This window comes from Myotis lucifugus, unplaced genomic scaffold (assembly GCF_000147115.1).
Source record: "Myotis lucifugus unplaced genomic scaffold, Myoluc2.0 scaffold_381, whole genome shotgun sequence".
Taxonomy (NCBI): Eukaryota; Metazoa; Chordata; class Mammalia; order Chiroptera; family Vespertilionidae; genus Myotis; species Myotis lucifugus.
Window position 1 is genome coordinate 305,420 of NW_005871429.1, and position 19,586 is coordinate 325,005.

At 44.1% G+C, this 19,586-nt stretch overlaps 1 protein-coding gene across 1 annotated transcript in view; it reads left to right on the plus strand.

Moving 5' to 3' along the window:
• Positions 1-15,618: 15,618 nt before the first annotated feature.
• WNT8B (Wnt family member 8B) overlaps positions 15,619-19,586 on the plus strand; it is a 49,886-nt gene continuing 45,918 nt past the window's right edge. The window contains exon 1 of the mRNA XM_023743242.1: positions 15,619-15,654. Within this exon, the coding sequence (XP_023599010.1) occupies positions 15,619-15,654 (36 nt within the window). The remainder of the gene's footprint in view (positions 15,655-19,586) is intronic.

Consider the following 19,586-nt stretch of genomic DNA (forward strand, 5'->3'; position numbering starts at 1 on the left):
GATAACTGAGTTTACTTGGAGAGAAAGTAAGCTGTGAGAGAGAACTGTCTTTAGGGACTCTATATTGGGTGTGGAATAGATGACAAACTAGATAGCCCAGTATGCATAATCCCTCATATATTCAGGTAGACGCCTGGCGATATTTAATTATACTCAGGCAAAGCCTGGTTGTAATGGCAGGGAGCTTAATTTATGCATAAATTAAGGTTAAACTTCAGAAGTGGCCTCTGTTCTGGAAGAACCCAACTCACTCCACCTGATTACCCATTTTAACATTCAACCACACCTGAGTTTTAGGCTCTCCTCTAACACCGTAGAAACATAATACTTGACATTTCCTCTATACTTTTCCAAATACTCCACCCTGCTGTCAGGTTTAGAGATCCTTCAGGGCATCTTTTTCTTTAGAAACGTCTCCTGCATCTAAACAACCAGTGCTGGATAAAAATGATTGAAAGATCTCTTGTTTTAAATTCTCTCTGCCAAACTGTGCGAAATGTCACAGGGCGCGGTAGCGGTGACCTGTAGTTAACTTTCTGTGCTGCAGGCAAAGAGCTGATTCTTGTGTACTGACTTTGGGGCAAATGCCACAGGCCTTAATTGCAGGCTCCAAGGAGCGGAGGTTCTGTAGTGGGGCTGTGAGGCAGAGCCTGCCCCTTTTCAGGACCCAGGCCTGTCCCTCCCCCATCCAGTCCGGCCCAGCCAGAGTGAGCTCACAAAGGCCAAGTGTCTGCTGTGCTGACTCACCACGGTTCTGGGCCCGGCTGGGATGGCCTCAGAGGGGCCAGAGAGGTCCTCTCCCCTCTGGCCGTTTCCCATAGGAGCAGTGAGTAGCCAGGGCCAGGCCAGGCTTCAGAGTTTGTGCTCAACGACAGCAAATGAGCAATGAGCAGAAAGTGAAAGTGCAAGGCAGGGGAGGGCTCAGAATTTCTCGTTACCGTAGTTCTAGTCCTTCCTGAGAGAATTCTGGACAGCAGTAAGGTTTCCCCCTTCGGTCTTTTTGTGTTAGATATAAAAATGGAAGTAAAATTTACATCACATAAAATGAACCATTTTAAAGTGACATTGAAGTTCATTCACCAATGTTCTGCAACCACTACCTCTATCTAGCTCCAAAACCTGTTCCTTACCCCAAAGGAAGACTTTGTACTTGTTAACCAGTCACTCTCCATTTTCTACTTTTCTCCCAGGCCCTGGCAACCACCAGTCTGCTTTCTATCTCTATGGATTTACCTATTCAGGGTAGTTTATATAAATGAACCCTACAGCACATGACCTTCTGTGTCTGCTTCCTCCTCTTAACATAATGCTTTGGAGGTTCATCCACATTTTATTTGTATTTATATATTTATTTATTTTTAAAAAATATATTTTATTGATTTTTTACAGAGAGGAAGGGAGAGGGACAGAGAGCTAGAAACATCAATGAGAGAGAAACATCAATTAGCTGCCTCCTGCACAAACCCACTGGGGATGTGCCCGCAACCAAGGTACATGCCCTTGACCAGAATCGAACCTGGGACCTTTCAGTCCGCAGGCCGACCCTCTATCCACTGAGCCAAACCGGTTACGGCTCATCCACATTTTAGCATGTATCAGTACTTCTTTCCTTTTTGTTGCCAGATAATATTCTATTGTATGTATATAACACGATTGGTTTCTCTCATCTGTTGATGAATATTTGAGTTGCTTCCACCTTTTGGCTATTACGAGTAGTGTTGCTATGGACACTGGTGTGTACTTGAGTACGTTTTCAATTCATGTGGATGGATAGCTAGGAGTGGGGTTGCGGGGTCATGTGGCAATTCTCTGTTTAACTTGTTGTGGAACCGCCCAACTTTTCTACAGTGGCTGCTGCATTTTACATTCCCACCAACAGTGGGTGAAGGTCATCCTTTATTTTTAACTTGCACCCATTTGTTCCTTTCCTCCTCCCTACTTCCAGAGCCCTTGGTGTAGAGGATAGAAGTGGCGCCTCCAGTAGAAAGATTATCATCAGGCAAAGCTCAGCAGCAGGAACCCTCTGGCCTCACACCCTGCCTCCCTCCTGCCTTTTCCACAAATAGGATTCCGTGGCGGGGAACAGGCAGGACAGGCCCCATCTCCCTGTGGCACACCCACCACAGCCATTAATGTTAGCCCATAAAACCACCCTCCTAGCACCCGCCAGCACCTCCGTCCTCACACAGAACATGCCATTAAACCCTCTTAAATAGCCAGAGCTAAGTGCAGGAAGGAAGCAGCTGTGTGTGGAAGCTGCCAGCCCTGGCTCAGACCTACGAGTGGGTGTTTCACCCTCATCTCAAGCTTAAGATCAGCAAAGACACCACCTCCAGCCTCGTCCAGCCCAGCCCCCTCTGCTCAAGGGCTTGCCTGTCTGGGCCTGGCTCGCGCAGCAAACGTGAATGGAGAGGCAGGGCCGCCCTCTCCACCCTTCTCGCCGGGGTTACTACCGGTCACAGAGCTATTTACATTTACAACAGCCCGACAGCGCCTGACTCCGGCGGAGCCAATCAGCAGCCCCCAAGCTTGTCTGACTCCGGCTGCTCCAATCAGGAGGTGCTATCCGTCCAGCCTCTCTCTCTCTTTGAATCAAAGGCCTGCCGTCGCCCCTCCTGGGGAGGGGAGCCTGACTCAGAGCTCTGCTCTCCTGAATCTGCCTCACGGTGCTATTCTCTAGAATGGGGGACCTGCGGGAATAGCTCCCGTCCGGCTGAGGGGGAGACACATCTGCACTATCGAACTCGAGGCGAGTTTTACCTCGGAATAGAGAACACTGTTCCGTCCAAGCACGTACCCAACGCTTCTCTCTATGAAGAAATACATGTAAAGAGAGATTCTAGCCTCCCTCACTGCCGAGCCCCTCCCTAACTCGGGATTATCCGTATGGGCTCTTAATCCACAGCCGCCTTTGAGGTGAGACCTTGCTAACCAGGCCCAGCAGTAGGCAGGGCTGATTTTCTGTTTTGTCTGCAATAGTGCACACATCTATCAGGGAAGAGGCGAGAGAGCAAAGGACCAGCAAGACTGGGTAGGCACGAGGTAGAGCAGGAGCTGGAACGTGTGTTCAGGAACGTCCGTGGCTGATGTAACCCGAGCAGGAAAGCCGAGTGGGAGGGAACCGCGGAGGGCAGGCCTTGAAAGCTCGCCGGGGAAGTTTAGACCTGCGTCTGTAAGCGATAGGGAGCCATCACGTATTTTTCAGGCAAGAGAGGAAAAAGTTTTTTTCTCTTCCATGTTTTGGAGAGTTAACTCTGGTAGCAACATAAAGAGCAGATCAAAGGAGGCCCAGAATAGGACCGGGAGATGAGCCAGGAGGTCCTGGGACCTAGAATCTAGGGTGGCAATGGCGGAAGTGCAAAGGAAGGGCACCAGCTGAGCGGCATTTGGGAATAGAAGCCATAGCACTTCATGGATTGGATGTGTGAGATGTGGGGAGAGGAGTCAACGATGACGGAGGTTTCTAGCCTGAGTGATTGAAAGGGTAGCACCTCCACTAACCCAAATAGGTAGTAAACGTTTAAAAATAATGAGAAGTAGATTCTGGAAAGGGAATAGTTTAATTGCTGGTAGGGCGGGATAGTTCAGTTTTTAACATGTGGAGTTTGAGTTGCAAGAAGAATATCCACGTGGAAATAATTCCCAGTAGACAGTTGGGAATAAGGATTGTGGTGTTCAGAAAGGTAGAGATGAGATCCAAAGAGTTTAAAGTGAAACTAGGCAGCAAATCTATCACTTAGGAAGGGATTCTAGAAGCAAGAAGGTTGAAAGACAGAATCTTGGGAAGTACCAACACGTAACAGGTACAAAGAGGACACAGAGTTAACACAACAGACTAAAAAGTATCAGGTATGAAAAGTAAACCACTAGAATAGTATAATAAAAGTAGAAAATTCCAGGAACAGGGAGCAGGACATTATAAAAAAAAAAAGGTATCTGACAAAAGGATATTGGTTAAATTATGAAACACTCATTTAATGGACTACTATGCAGACATTAACATTATTTTGTAAAAATATATTAATTGCCATTTAAATATATTCAACACTTGTTAAGAGAAGCATGCGGGTTAAAAATAGTATGTACAAAATTGTTCCATTTTTAAAAAATCACATGTGACTGTAAAAAGGCATTAGGAAACTTTTAGGGTGAGGGAGCTATTCTAAATCTTGTTGGGGTAGTAGTTAACTGTATACAATTACCCCACATCCTAAAACTGTAGCGCCTTAAAAGGTGGGGGGTGTTGATGGTACCTACTTCATAGGGTTCTTCTGGGAATTAAATGACACTAGAGAGTACGGTGCCTGGTATACAAGAAGAATTCAATCAGTGGGGAAAGGTGACCCAGACCACTGCGAGGAGCAGGTGGGACTGGAAGCAAGACTGGGAAAGAGGTGGAAAGACCACACCTGGCCCACTCAAATACAAACAAACCAGACAAACAAAAATCCGTGGAGGGGGTCCATACAAAACAGAAAGGTGAAGAACTGAGTACTTTTAGACTGAAAAAAGGAAAGTTTAGGAGGACTGGGTCGCTGATTTAAAATATGCCATAGAAGAGGAACTAGACCTATTCCTACTGTTCCTGAGGGCTGAATAAAGAAGAATGAGGAAATGAGAGTGGCTGTGGAGAACGGGGAAGGTAGGATCCAATTCAAGTCAAAATAACTTGAGCTTTTATGATACCTTGGGAAGGGTCAGCATTCCTCACCAGAATTGTTCAACCTGTCCCCAGTGCTGTGAGGAGGTTCCTGTGTGGTGAGTAATGGACTAGATTACCTCTTAGGTTTCCCCTTGTTTTAAGACTAGGATTTCAAGTACATGAAAGCCCTTTATAACAGAAGGTGATAGGAGTTAAGTTTTATTTCCAGTCTGTGGAATAAATGTTTTCAATCTAGCTATATCCCAATAGGTCTATTATTATTTCAAACAAATAAATACTTAAAACGTTTATGTTCTAATTTCCAATGTGGTGAATGTTTAACAGATATAACCCACATAAACAAAAACTCTTTAGGGTCCTCAAATTTTTTCATAACAGCTTTACTGAGATATAATTCACACACCATAAAATTTAACCATTTAAAGTGTATAGTTCAAAGGTTTGAAGGATATTCAGAGTTTGTGCAACTATCAGCACAATCAATTTCAGGACATTTCATTTCCCCAAAAGAACCCCCTATCCATTAGTAATTACTCCTTATATCGTTACAATGACACCCCTCCTAGTCCCTCACTATTTCACTTTTTTTCTCTATAGATTTCCCTACTCATAAATGGAATCCTACAATATACAGTCTTCTGGACTAGCTTTTCTCACTTAGCATAATGTTTTCAAGGTTCATCCATGTTGTAGCATATATTAATTTTTCATTTTTCTACTTGCTGAATAATATTCTATTGTATTCATATGCCACATTTTGTTTATCCATTCACCAGTTGATGAATATTTGGGTTGATTCTACCTTTTTGGCTATTGTGAATCATACTGCTAACATTTATGTATTAGTTTTTGTGTTTATATATATTTTCAATTCCCTTGGATATATATCTGGAGGAATTGCTTGGGCATATGGTAACTCTATGTTTAACCTTTGAGAAACTGCCAAGCAGTTTTCAAATGCAGCAGCAACATTTTACATTTTTACTGGCAGTGTATGAGGATTTCAATTTCTTTGCCTCCTTACCAACATTAGTTAGTGTCTTTTTCATTATAGCAATACTAAATGGTGAGTGTCAAGTGATATCTCATTATGGTTTTGATTGCCACTTGACAATTTTGATTGGTGAAGGAGTTCAGGACATGTCTTTCCAAGTTGTGCTACTTGGCACATGGATTATTTTGAGCTGGAGGCAAGCAAGGCCCTGCGGGCTCAAGAGAAACTTTTACCTCTCCCTTAAGTAATTTAAATTGCCCATAATAAGAGTTATCACCAGAAATACTTTATAAAAAATATATATTCTTATTGATTTCAGAGACGAAGGGAGAGGGAGAGAGAGACAGAAACATCAATGATGAGAATCATTGATCAGCTGCCTCCTGCACGCCCCCTACTGGGGATCAAGCCCGCAACCCAGGCATGTGCCCTTGACTGGAAGAGAACCTGGGTCCCTTCAGTCTGCAGGCCAATGCTCTATCCACTAAGCAAAACCGGCTAGGGCCAGAAATACTTTTTTTGATCTATATATAAGGCATGGAAAACATCTAATTACTAAACATCTGCTCTTCTTATGGTCCTGCAAATGACCTTCTTTCCCTCTGAAGCCTCAGGCTCCTGACCTCACTCCTTAGCTCAGGAAGTCACATGTACTTCATTTACCTTTCTGTTTTGAACCTCTCGTGTATATGGGGTCTCTGACTCTCTCATGTATGTGGGAACCCACATGTGGGTATATAATCCCACTTGGTTATTTTCTCTTGTTACTCTCTCATGTCAGTTTTTTCTTAGACCGGCCTGGATAACCTAGAAGGGTAGAAGGAAATGTCTTCCTCCCACACATTGGCATTTCCCTAATGACAAATGAAGTTGAGCATCTTTTCATGTGTTTACTGGCCATTTGCATATCTTCTTTGGAGAAATGTATATTCAAATTCTTTGTCCATTTAAAATTGAATTGTTCTTTTAAACTGTTGAATTATAAGAATTCTTTGTGTATTCTGGATACTACTCCCTTATCAGACATATAATTTGCAAATATTTTTCTCATTTTGTGGGTTGTCTTTTGACTTTTTAAAAAAAATCCTCACCCGAGGATATTTTTTCCATTGTTCTCTAGAGAGTGGAAGGGTGGAAGGCGGAAGGGAAAGAGAGATAGAGAGAAACATCAATTGGCTGCCTCCCCGACTCATCCCTACCTGGGCTGAGGAATCTGCAACCGAGATACATGCCCTTGACCAGGAATTGAACCTGCAATCCTTCGGTCTGCAGGTGGGTGTTCTAACCTGCAGGCGGATGTTTCACCCTGTGAGGTGAAGGAGTAACAAAACAGTCTGTTACCCAAGTGTTAAAGATTTGGCAAATGTGAGTACCTGCCAAAAGCAGATGAACCCTGAGACCAGTCCTGCTTCTAAAGTAGGAGAACCTAGAGAAAGAAGTAGTAGAAGTTGCATTAGGAATCACGATATTAAGTGGAATGTAAGAAAAAGGAATTACATTAGGAGAGACAATCTGGTTTTGATTTTTGGATGGGTGGGAGTGGTGTCCTAATGGGGTCTGTTTACTTGAAAAGTTTCTGACAGTTTCTTTGCATTTTGTGTTTATTTTATACCTAAGTTATACTTGTACATAGTTTAAAGAGTCAAATATTTTTATCAGGCTTGTTTTGAAAACAGTACCCAATCCACCTCTTGTCACTATTTTCTGCCCCTCAGAGGTAACCATTTTATTTTTTTTTAAATATGTTTTATTGATTTTTTCACAGAGAGGAAGGGAGAGGGATAGAGAGTTAGAAACATCGATGAGGGAGAAACATCGACCAGCTGCCTCCTGCACAGTCCCCACTGGGTATGTGCCCGCAACCAAGGTACATGCCCTTGACTGGAATCGAACCTGGGACCCTTGAGTCTGCAGGCCGATGCTCTATCCACTGAGCCAAACCGGTTAGGGCGATATTATTTTCTTTTTTTAAAAAATTATATATTTTTATTGATTACAGAGAGGAAGGGAGGGGGGAGAGAGAAAGAGAGAGAGAGAGAAGAGAGAGATAAAACCTCATGATGAGAGAATCATTGATCGGCTGCCTCCTGCACATCTCCCACTAGGGATGAGCCGGGCGGCCACCCGGGTAAAATGTCTTGACTGGGAATCAAAACCATGACCTCCTGGTTCATAGGTCAACGCTCAACCACTGAGCCATGCCGGTCGGACAGAAATAACCATTTTCAACTCTTTTTAGCTGACTCTTTTGGCATTTACCTCTGTATCTCTAAATGACATGCTCATATGGCTACTTCACTGATTTTAAAAATGTTTATGCTTATTGACTGCCCACCATGGACGATGAGCATTTCACCTTTCCCACCATCGCCACCACCACACACTCACTCATTCACACGGGCATGTGCATGCTTCCCGCTCCCTGACCTCTCAGTAGAGTTGTGTTGTAATTTTTAGTCATATCACTATTCAGTGTTTATATTACTATCACTATGCAAATATTGTTCACACATAGACATGTAATAGATAAGTGATTTCTCTCTTACACAACTTTTTGTTTTCTCTGGATCTCATATGTCTTTTTTTTTTTTTTTAAGTTTTCTATGTAATTATCAACCAGTTGTCTGCATCTCTTTTCAATACATTTGGTCACATTGGGTATTCTATCAATTTCATCTTCTTAAAGAAATCTCTCCTGGAGCCTTCTCACCTGCTCCAACCTGGAATGGTTGCTAAGCCTGCTGCCCAGTTGTTGTCCTGGGAATTCTCTTCAACATCATCCTAAAGATGCTCTTTTAAAAAAACAACAAATAAATAAACAAGCTCTTTTCTACCCTCCTAAGTTGGATTCCCTACTCCTGGGTCCTTTGTGTTCCTCTTTCTTTGTTCTCCTTATTTTAAAGAAATCCATTCCCCCCTAGCCAGTTTGGCTCAGTGGATAGACTGTCAGCCTGAGGACTGAAGGGTTTGAATCTGGTCAAGGGTACATACCTTGGTTACAGGCCCAATCCCCATGTCGGAGTGCTTGTGGGAGGCAACCAATCGATGTGTCTCACATCAATGTTTCTCTCTCTGTCACTCCCCCTCCTTTCCACTCTCTCTAAAAATAAATGGAAAATTATCCTTGGGTGAGGATTAATTAGAAAAAAAAGAAGTCCATTTTCTACTAGTCTCATTTTTAAAAATACTGTTTTTAAGATATTCTCTTTGTCCTCAGTTTTCCAAAATTTCCTGGTGATGTGCCTTGGTATGGATCCATTTTCATCCAGTATTAAGGTCATTTGGATTCTTTCAATCTAGAAATGCTTGTTCTGAGAATTCCAGGTGGTGGTGGTGATGGTGGGAACTAATTACTTTCTTCACCTTCATTTTCTTTGTTCTCTCTCACTCTCTCTAATCTCCAGAATTGATCCTCTATGTTTTTTAACCTTTTTATTTTATTTTTCCACACCTTTTTCTTTTGCTTGGTTTTCTAAGTGGTTTCATCAGCTTAACTTTACAAATCTGTTATTTGATCCTGATAATGATAGAGTTGAAGTGTCTTCAGCTAAATAGCATTTCCTGAAGAACAGGATTATAACTATTACTTATGTTTACTTAATTGCATAGAATTGATTTATTTGCTCCACACTAATAAAATGCCTGCAATAGGCCTGACATTATGCCAGGCATGGGAAATACAAAGATAACTTATACATAGATCTTGTCCTCAAAGGACAAAAGTCTCATTGGAAAGTCAGAGAAATCTGAGGAAGTGAAAGGGATAATCGCTACTTTCCAACAGTTACTAGAATTGCCCTTTTTAATGAGACCAGAGCTTCTCACCCACAGGACAGCCTACATTTACCTCTCACTTTGGAGAAGCAGCTTGATGAGGTGGGATAAAGTGTATGGGCTCTTGAGCAACTCTGCCTGGGTTTGACTCCAAGCTCTAGCATTTACTCTGGCAGAGTATTTTTGAGCAAGTTTTTTAACTTCTCTTTGCTTCAGTTTATCTGTTAAATGAGGATGTTAATAGCACACATCTCCTGGGTTTGTTATGAGGATTAAATGAGTGTTTACATGTAAACACTTTACATCTAAAGTGTTTAGAACCATGTCTGGCACATACTAAGTGCTTAATAAGTATTAGCTACTATTGTAGGATAAATATTGTTCTTTGTTTTCGACTGTGTTGCAAACACATTTATCTTGGAAATTTTTAACTGAAGGTTTTGATTTAATAAAAGAAAGCTTTTTAGCAAAGGTGAATTTGGGAGAACTTTAAAGGATGGAAATGAGATATTCCAACATAGTAATAACATAATAAATGGTCAGGAGGTAAGAATAGAAAAATTGGACAGTGTGAGTGTTCAGAGGATTTTATAAGGACAGATGAAACAGAAAAGAATATCAATAGTTGACAGAAGAACCTGGAACCAGCTAATTAAAAATACTTAGACTTAAAAACAAAACAAAACCAGCCCTAGCTGGTTTTGCTCAGTGGATAGAGCATCAGCCTGTGGACTGAAGGGTCCCAGGTTTGATTCTGGTGAAGGGCACATACCTCGGTTGCAGGCTCCTACCTGGCCCAGGCCCTGGTTTGGGCACTTGCAGGAGGCAACCAATCGATGTGTTTCTCTCACATCAATATTTTTCTCTGTCTTTCCCTCTCTCTTCCACTCTCTCTAAAAATCAATGGAAAAATATCCTCGGTGAGGATTAAAAGAAGAAAAGAAAGTGGGTTATTAATGATTTAAGGGAACAGTGTATGCTCAGAGAAGTGAGAAAAAGGGGATCCACCTTATATCTAGTAACACAGAATTAACACCTTTGTGATTTTGCCCAATATCTTTTTTTAAATATATTTTATTGATTTTTCACAGAGAGAAAGGGAGAGGTATAGAGAGTTAGAAACATCCATGGGAGAGAAACATCGATTCAGCTGCCTCCTGCACACTCCCTACTGGGGATGTGCCCGCAACCAAGGTACATGCCCTTGACCGGAATCGAATCTGGAATCCTTCAGTCCGCAGGCTGACGCTCTATCCACTGAGCCAAACCGGTTAGGGCTTGCCCAATATCTTGTATAGCACTAGTCTACGCTGACTTGAACCATACCTTTGATGATATCTCTTACCTGCTCAAGGGCCAAACGAGTTCTCTGTTAACCACCAAACAATATCTAAACTTGCTAGCATGGTATTCCAGCCCTGCTGTAATATGGGTCTAACTTAAAAAATGTTTCATGCAATATTTAAGATATATAGATTATATTAAAAATATCACAATAAAGCACCCATTTACCCTGCATCAAATTTAAGAACTTGAACATGGTCAACTGAGTCAAGGCCCTTATATAAGCTTCCCTGATCATATCTCTTTCCCTACTCTTCTGGATTTGGTATTCATTCTATCCAAGCATAATATGTATATACCAGAGGCCCAGTGCACGAAATTTGTGCATGGGTGGGGGGTGTCCCTCAGCCTGGCCTGCACCCTCTCCAATCTGAGACCCCTTGGGGGATGTTCGACTACTGGTTTAGGCCTGATCCCAGAGGGATCGAACATCCCTCTCACAATCTGGGACTGCTGGCTCCTAACCGCTCGCCTGCCTACCTGCCTGATCGCCCCCTAACTGCTCCCCTGCCAGCCTAATTGACACCTAACTGCTCCCCTGCCAGCCCAATCTCCCCCAACCTTCCTCCCCTGCCGGCCCGATCGCCCCCAACTGCCCTCCCCTGAAGGCCTGGTCGCCCCTAACTGCCCTCCCCCACAGGCTTGGTCACACCCAACTGCCCTCTCCTGCCAGCCTGGTCGTCCCTAACTGCCCTCCCTTGCCGGCATGGTTGCTCCTAACTGCCCTCCCCTGCCAGCCCAATTGCCCCCAACTGCCCTCCCCTGCTTGCCTATTCGCCCCCAACTGAACTCCTGCCAGCCTGGTTGCCCCCAACTTCCCCCCTCCCTTCTGGCCTGGTCGCCCCACACTGTCTGCTGTTCAGTCGTTTGGTCATCCCTCACTAACCCCCTGCCAGCCTGGTCGCCCCATGCAGCCTGCTGTCCAGTCGTTTGGTCGTCCCTCATTAACCCCCCTGCTGGCCTTGTTGCCCCAAGCAGCCTGCTGTTTGGTCGTTACTGTTACTGTGTCCCAGACAATTTGCATATTCCTCTATTATTAGTACAGATACTAGAGGCCCGGTGCACAACATTTGTGCACTGGTGGGGGGGCGGGCCTCAGCCCATCCTGCACCCTTTTGCAGTCTGGAAGCTCTCAGGGGATGTCTGATTGATGGCAGTTGGACATCCTTAGCACTGTCCTGGAGGTGGGAGAGGCTCCCGCCATCACCATTGCACTTGCCAGCCATCAGCCCAGCTTCTGGCTGAGCAGAGCTCCCCCTGTGGGAGCACACTGACCACCAGGGGGAAGCTCCTGCGTTGAGTGTCTGACCCCTGATGGTCAGTGTGCATCATAGCGACTGCTCATTCTGCTGTTCAGTCAATTTGCATATTACCCTTTTATTATATAGGAGGATATATATCCCTAAGTAATACATAATACTATCTTACAGAATTTTAATTTTTATAACATAGGCATTCTCCTTGGTTTTTCTTTTCCACTCAATATTATATTTATAATATTCACCATGTCGATATAGCTATAGTTATTTATTATTATTCATTACATAATATTAATAGAAAACATATAACTAATAGCACAGGTTGCCCCTCATTATTATTAATATATCTATAGTAATCTCTCCATTCTCCTGCTAATGGACATTGATTTTGTTCCAACTTTTTGCTATGAATATTCTATATCTGTCTCCTTGTATACATGAGAGTTTCTCTAGATTTAGAATATCTGGATCATAACATATGAGCATCTTTGACTTTATTAGACATTGATAAACTGTTCTCCAAAATGGTTGTGCCAACTTAGTCTCACAAGCAGCGTGGACGAGTTTCCACGGCTCCCCTTACACTCCCCTTGATAGTGTCAGACCTATTCTCCAACTTACTTTTGTAGCTTTAATTCCCACTGCTATCCTTCATGAATCTTTGATTCCAGTCAAATGGTAGTACTCACTGATCCCTGAATTAATTTCCCTTCTCCCTCATGTATTTATTGAGCAGGTTTCCTATGTCGGAAACCCTATTACCTGTGAGGAAAACAAACGTGAAAATACATGGCTCCTGACTTTAGGACTTTATAGTTTCCTGGAGAGACAGACTTGCAAACAACAACTAGAATATAATTGTCAAAATGAAAATCTGTACAGATTACAGTATTTAGCGAGGCACAAGGAGCACACAAATCTACCTCTGGGCAGGGAGAGAAAGGGAGTGGGGAGAGGAAAAGAGAAAGCCTCACAGAGAAGGTGGTTTGATATGTTTTCACTCAGGCAGTCACCTGTCCCTGGAAGATCTCATTCTATCCACGGCCAGCTCAGAGGCCAACTCCCCACAAAATATCCCATTCAGCCCAGGAAAACACTGTACTTTGCACTTTTCTTATAGCCTAAATTACATTGTCCTGTATTATAGATATTTGTGTGTGTATATATATATCTCTAATAAATTATAAACTCATTAGTGGAAGGTGTTGCCCTCTTAGACATCTTTACATCTCCCGCACAGCCTAGAACGTTGCTCACACGCACCGTGCATTCAGTAAATGCTTGCTGAATGAAAGAGTAAAACAAAGGAGTAGGGGCTATATCATTTGACTCCCATTCTCCCAGATGCTTGACCCTTCAAACGTTTTTAGTAATTGCTAAATCAGACTGCTTTTTGCTATTGTCAAAGTAACAGGAAGACTTAAAAAAAACAACAACTTTAAAGTCGTCTGCCCTATTTTTGGGGTGTAAAAAACATGTTATGTAACGTTACAAAATCTGGCCAATCGAGAGGACTTTCTCTGGTTTTCTGTTTCTTGCTTCTTTAATAAACTCTACACTGTCATTTCAAAAGATCTTGCCAACATTAATTCATTACCACTGTACCCATCAGCACAATGAAAAATATTGGCATATCTCTTTGGTATAGCAATGAAGAAACGAGGTCAGGAGCAATTCAGGGCTTGGAAGCTGGTGGCTTTTATACTCTCTATATAATGAGTCTTCCTCTTTATTCTCCAAACTGAGATCCCACTCCACATTGAAGTAGGGCATTTGATTCTGCTCCAGGATTTTGTGAGAAATGCATACTAACCGTTAAATAACAGATATAGGGAGCAGCTATAGGGTCAAGCCTCAGACTGACCTGTGGCAGAGCCACACACAAGTTCCAGCTTGGAGGGCAGAGCCCTCCTAGCACAATTAAGCTTGACCTTATAGTCCCCCCTTGTTCCTAGGTAGCTAATGGGCTGTGGGAGGTGCAGCAAGTGCTGCCAAAACAAGACTTGAGTAAGGAAATAGATTTGAAACTCACAGGAACATTGTAAACATGTTGACCACTCCCCTTGTTTTGCTTTGTGTGATCTGACTATAAAATAAAGCTTTGGCTTACAGGTTGGGTCACTGTTTCCTCATCCAGGCAGTGATCCACCTGGTTCCAACTGTTTTCTCTTGTTTGTCTTCTTTAACCCTTCACCGCCCTTCCTCAGGTTCACCCTTGGCCATGATGGATGCAGTTCAAACAGACCTGTATGAAATAATTTTTATTCATAGCTTTTTATATACATCCACTTAATGATACTATCTATAGAAATGAAATCAGAAAACTATATAAACTTAGGTGAAAATATTTTCCTGTTGTCTTATAAACCCTCTTTGTTAAAAACTAACCTACAAACTTCCCAGATTTTAGGTTGACAGAGAGATAGAGCAGATACCAAAGATATCCCTTAAGTTCTTTGTTGCCAGCCAAACCACACTAGTCATGTGGATATATCTGTGGAAGTTGGGTTTTGAGTGAAAATTTACTAACATGTGTACCTTAGGAGACTTTATGAAGAATCACAATGGAAAACGGTGATCTTTCATTAAGGAAATAATTGGTGAGTACTTGCATATCATAGCAAAAATTCTTAGTTTTTGTTCATGAGGGAAATCCATTTGTATTTATTCTTAGGACCAAGATGGGAGATTGGAGCAAAGAAAAGATTCTTTTCATGAAGACATTTGCAATAACAACTGCAATATCTTTTATTTTTTTATAAAAATTTCACAGAAAGAGCTATTTTTGCAATGATTTAGTTACTACAAGGATCATCAGGAAACACACAGGAATTCCCTCATTTCATTCTGATGATGGAAGACCTGTATACATAATCTATCTATATAATAAAAGCCTTGCCCTAGCTAGTTTGGCTCAGTGGACAGAGTGTCAGTCTGCAGACTGGAGGGTCCTGGATTTGATTCCAGTCAAGGGCACATGCTCGGGTTGTGGGCTTGATCCCAGGAAGGGGGCATGCAGGAGGCAGCCCATCAATGATTCTCTCTCATCATTGATGTTTCTATCTCTCCCTCTCCCTTCCTCTCTAAAATCAATAAAAATATTTTTTTAAAAGCAACCGTTACAGCAGAACAACCGGTCACTATGATGCACACTGACCACCAGGGGGCAGATGCTCAACGCAGGAGCTGCCCCTTGGTGGTCAGTACGCTCCCACAGGGGGAGCGCTGCTCAGCCAGAAGCCAGGCTCACGGCTGATGAGCACAGCGGCAGTGGCGGGAGCCTCTCCTGCCTCCACGGCAGCACTAAGAAGCAGTGAGCCAAGCAGTAAGGAGCAGTGAGCGGGCAGGCGGTAAGGAGCGAGGGGTCCTGGACAGCAAGAGGACACAGGTCGGGCTGAGGCACCTCCCCCTCCAGTGCACAAATTTTGTGCACCAGGCCTCTAGTGTGTGTGTGTATATCCCTAATATGCAAATAGACCAAATGGCAGAACAACTGAACAATCGGTTGCTATGATGTGCGCTGACCACCAGGGAGCACGTGCAGAACATGGTGGGCGTTGGCAGCAGGTGGCAGAGCACCGAACATGTTGGGCATCAGCCCCAGTGGGATGGTGGAGCAGGTGAGCGAGGGCGCCAGACCAAGGCGGGGCCCTGGTCGCTGTCATCGGGGAGAGCTCTGGTGGTTACTGAAAAATTTTTGCTCCCATGCGGCCAATCCTGACCCGCGCTCGCACCTGCTGCTGGCGCCCAGCAACAGCCATGATCACTCGGCACCATCAGCGGGTACAGCGGTGGCTGCTGGCCCCGATCGCCCCTCAGGACTTCTCTATGTCCCCCGGCTCCTGAGGGGCGATCGGGGCTGGCAGCCACCGCTCACACCCGCTGCCAGTGACGGCTTCGCTCACAGCCACTGCCAGTGCTGGAGCCGCCACTTGCACCCACAACTGACACCGCTGCTCACACCCGCTACCAGTGCCCAGCGCCAGTCCCGATCACTTGGCACTGTTAGCAGTCACGAGCAGCGGCTGCCAGCCCCGATCGCCCCTGCGGGCTTCTCCACCTCCCCCCGCTCCTGAGAAGCAATTGGGGCAGCAGCCGCCACTCGCACCCACTGACAGCGCTGGCCCCGCTCGCACCAGCTGCTGGCGCCGGCCCCAGTTGCTCCACGCTGTCAGCAGGTGCAAGTGGGGCTGGCGCAGCGCATGAGAGCGGTGGCAGTGGAAGTGGCAGCAGTGGGAGCGGGGCTGCCGACAGAGAGGAGACCTGGGGGCCTGGCGGGAGGGGCCTGGCGGGGTCATGGAGGATGGACCAAGACCCACAGTTCCTTTCTTTCAAGGTACACGAATTCGTGCACTGGGCCCCTAGTCTACAAATATTTTCCCAAACTTCAAGATGCGTTTAACACTTCTGTCCCTTACTGGGCTTGTGTGAAGAAAGTGAACCTCTTCACATTTTATTCAATAAGGGACTTTATAAGGATGTAGCGTGGAATAAAGAGGATAAAGGTGAGTCTCTCCAGCCAGGTATGGGCTCTAAGATTGAGTAGTGATAGGCTGGCGCCCACTAGAGGGCAGAATGACCAGTATGGCAGGAATGAATGGAGCTGCCTCTGTTTCTGTGTCGTTCTTCCTTTCCCTTCTGTGGACATAAACTTCTGTCAGTGCTTAGCCTATTTATCCCACTCCACCTTCTGTCTGGGAAGAGAGAGATACCAGCCGGACCCCTCATAGCCCTCGGTATATGTTCTTGGCATAACAATGAAAGACTTACCTTCAATTGTCTTTAGTTTTGGAAATCTATATTTCTTTCGCTAATCCTGGTAATTGAGTGATCCAATAAAAGGAAAAAGTGTTTGTCACATTTTTTCAATTCCAGTAAAAGATATATTCCTATCTCTTTTTTGGGGGGCAGGGGGAGGCGGAGGTTATATTGATATTTATTTGGGGGGGGGGAAATTAAGACTCAGAACACTTTAAAGCAGCACTAGACAAGCACACATTTTTCTTAGCTCCCTATCTCTTGTACTTATGCAGCAAAACTAATACATTTTTTAAAATTCTACACTTGTAATACTGTAAAGCCACAACTGACGTAAGCCCAGATTAAGATAAAGTATCAAATTCAACCTGAAACTGACTGGGCTAGGCCAGAATTTTGACGCGAACATAGAAAAGTTCTCCTGTTTCACTGAGCATCCCTACTCCCAAACACTCCGAAGACTTAAGATCCCAGAATTTTAGGACAGGAAGGGACCTTGTCTTTGGGGCTGCCCTGCAGTCTTGCTTCCCTATGAGTCTTGCCTCCAAAAATGTCCCTTTTATGTGAAGTGGGACTCGGGTGCAGCCAGAGCTTTTTGTCTTTTACCTCTTTGTAATCAGAGAAAACACAACTGGCCGAGATTGTTGTCAGTACGTGGGTGTGGCTGGAGAAAAGTACTCTCTGTGACCAATCGTTCTTTCTTCACTGTACTCAGCTTTCATACTGTTTCTCATGAATAAAACATATTCACATGACGTTCTGTACTTTTCTATCCTTATTCAGTGGGTGCAGATAGCCACTTCCTTTGGGCAGAGGGAGAGAAGGGTCAGCTCTGTGTAGCTAGAGGTTAAGAAAGAGCTACGAGCTGGCGCAGTGGCGGTGTTGCAGCCAATGAGATTTATTGGAGGCGCAATTATTGCTTAAAAAAAAATAAGATCTACAGAATTTGCTTAAGAGTGCATGATGAGACCCTCTGAGAATCGAGATGAACAATCAAAGTCCCGAGCCTGCTTTCTTCCCTATAAAAAGCTTTCTTTCTTTCCAGGACAAAAGAAATTGACAATAACTTATTTTCTGGGAACAAATGTCTACGTACCCCCCTCTTCAGGGAAAATGGAGAGAAGGGAAGAAAAGAGAGAATTAGAGTCATTTCAAATTCAAACTCTCTTACGAAAATACAGCCTTAGGCCAGTTTGAAAATACAAGCCTTCAGTGGCGTGAACATAGCTTTGTTTGTGTAGAACAAGGTAAGTCATCTGGAAGTTACATACAAGAGCAGTTAGGTTCATCCTGAGCAGAGTTAGGACAGCAACATGCTCGGCCTGAAAGGTTAGAGGAGCTGCGGCTCACATAACCGGGCCAGGCCATCTCCTCGCTGACCTTCGGGTTCTCTGGAGCAACTGCTTGGCGGGGTTTTTCCACAGCTGAATTGTCCCTGAGCTACCGTGGCTTATGGGAAGTTCACAGCAGTCTCAGACTCTGGGAGGAAAGCACAGACAGGTTCAGAGGGCTTTAAAACCAAATCTCCTGTTGTGTTGTTTTGTGTTTTTTTAAACGATAAGGCAGAAACAAAGGTTACCAGGAAGGTTTCAACAGGTTTGCAGAGCTATGACAAGAGCACAAATGAAGGCCCACATACTCGTTAAATACTTAAAATGAACAAACTGTCAAATAACATAGGATAAAGATATAGTCTTTCCTTTTGCATTGACACATGTGCCTTTATATTCTCGAAGGCTAGATCTGGATTTAGAATTCCCAGACGGCTCAGAGTCCCACACTAGAGAGCGTGGGAAACGCTGGCTCCCGCCCCCGGCTCGAGCGCCCTCCTCTCCCCTCGTGCTCAGCCAGGTGAACTTTCTAACTCATATGTTTCAGTGCAGCCACGCACCCTTCAGACAGCCACGCCTGGGGTCTGGCGATGTGTGCACAGGGAGCACCGTCCACCCTTAGAGGACAGATCCCGGGAAGAGGCCCACACTGCCTCTGGAAGTGGGCTCGGGGGCCATTTGGGCAAGAAATGCTGGGGTCCCAGGTCCCCAGAGACTAGTCTAGATGGGGGTGAACACAGATCAGGGTGGACCTATCCCCTTGGTCCCATGGATGCCTTCACATGTCAAAAGAAGGATTAAAAGCGCCCTAAAACGTGGGGCTCAGGGCAGGGGCTGCTCTGGCCTGGGTCTAGGTGTATACTATCTTTCAATATTTTTCATTTATTTTTATTAAAGGAATACATGTACACACAGCAGATCAAATAGTAAAGATTCTCTTCCCTCTTTGCAACCATTCTTCAGAGGGAACCTCTTTGAACCACTTCTAGCATTTCCCTCAATAATCCTAGATTACGTTTTCACCTCTATTTATTAATTAATCTTTGGACATTATCTTTTTTAAATTTATCTTTATAAATTTTAGTATAGTTGTCCCCCTTTTTCCCGCATTGACCCCCTCCACCCTGTCCCCTCCCTGCCTTCACCACACTATTGTCTGTGTCCATGGGTTATGCATCTATGCATATAAGTTCTTCGGTTAATCTCTCCCCACCCCACCACCCACCCCTGCCTTCCCTCTGAGATTCTTCAATCTGTTCCATGCTTCTATGTCTCTGGATCTATTTTGTTCATTCGTTTATCTTGTTCATTAGATTCCACATATGAGTGAGATCATGTGATACTTGACTTTCTCTGACTGGCTTATTTCTCTTAGCATAGTACTCTCCAGGTCCCTCCATGCTGTCTCAAAGGATAAGAGATCCTTCTTTTTTACAGCTGCATAGTATTCCATGGTGTAAATG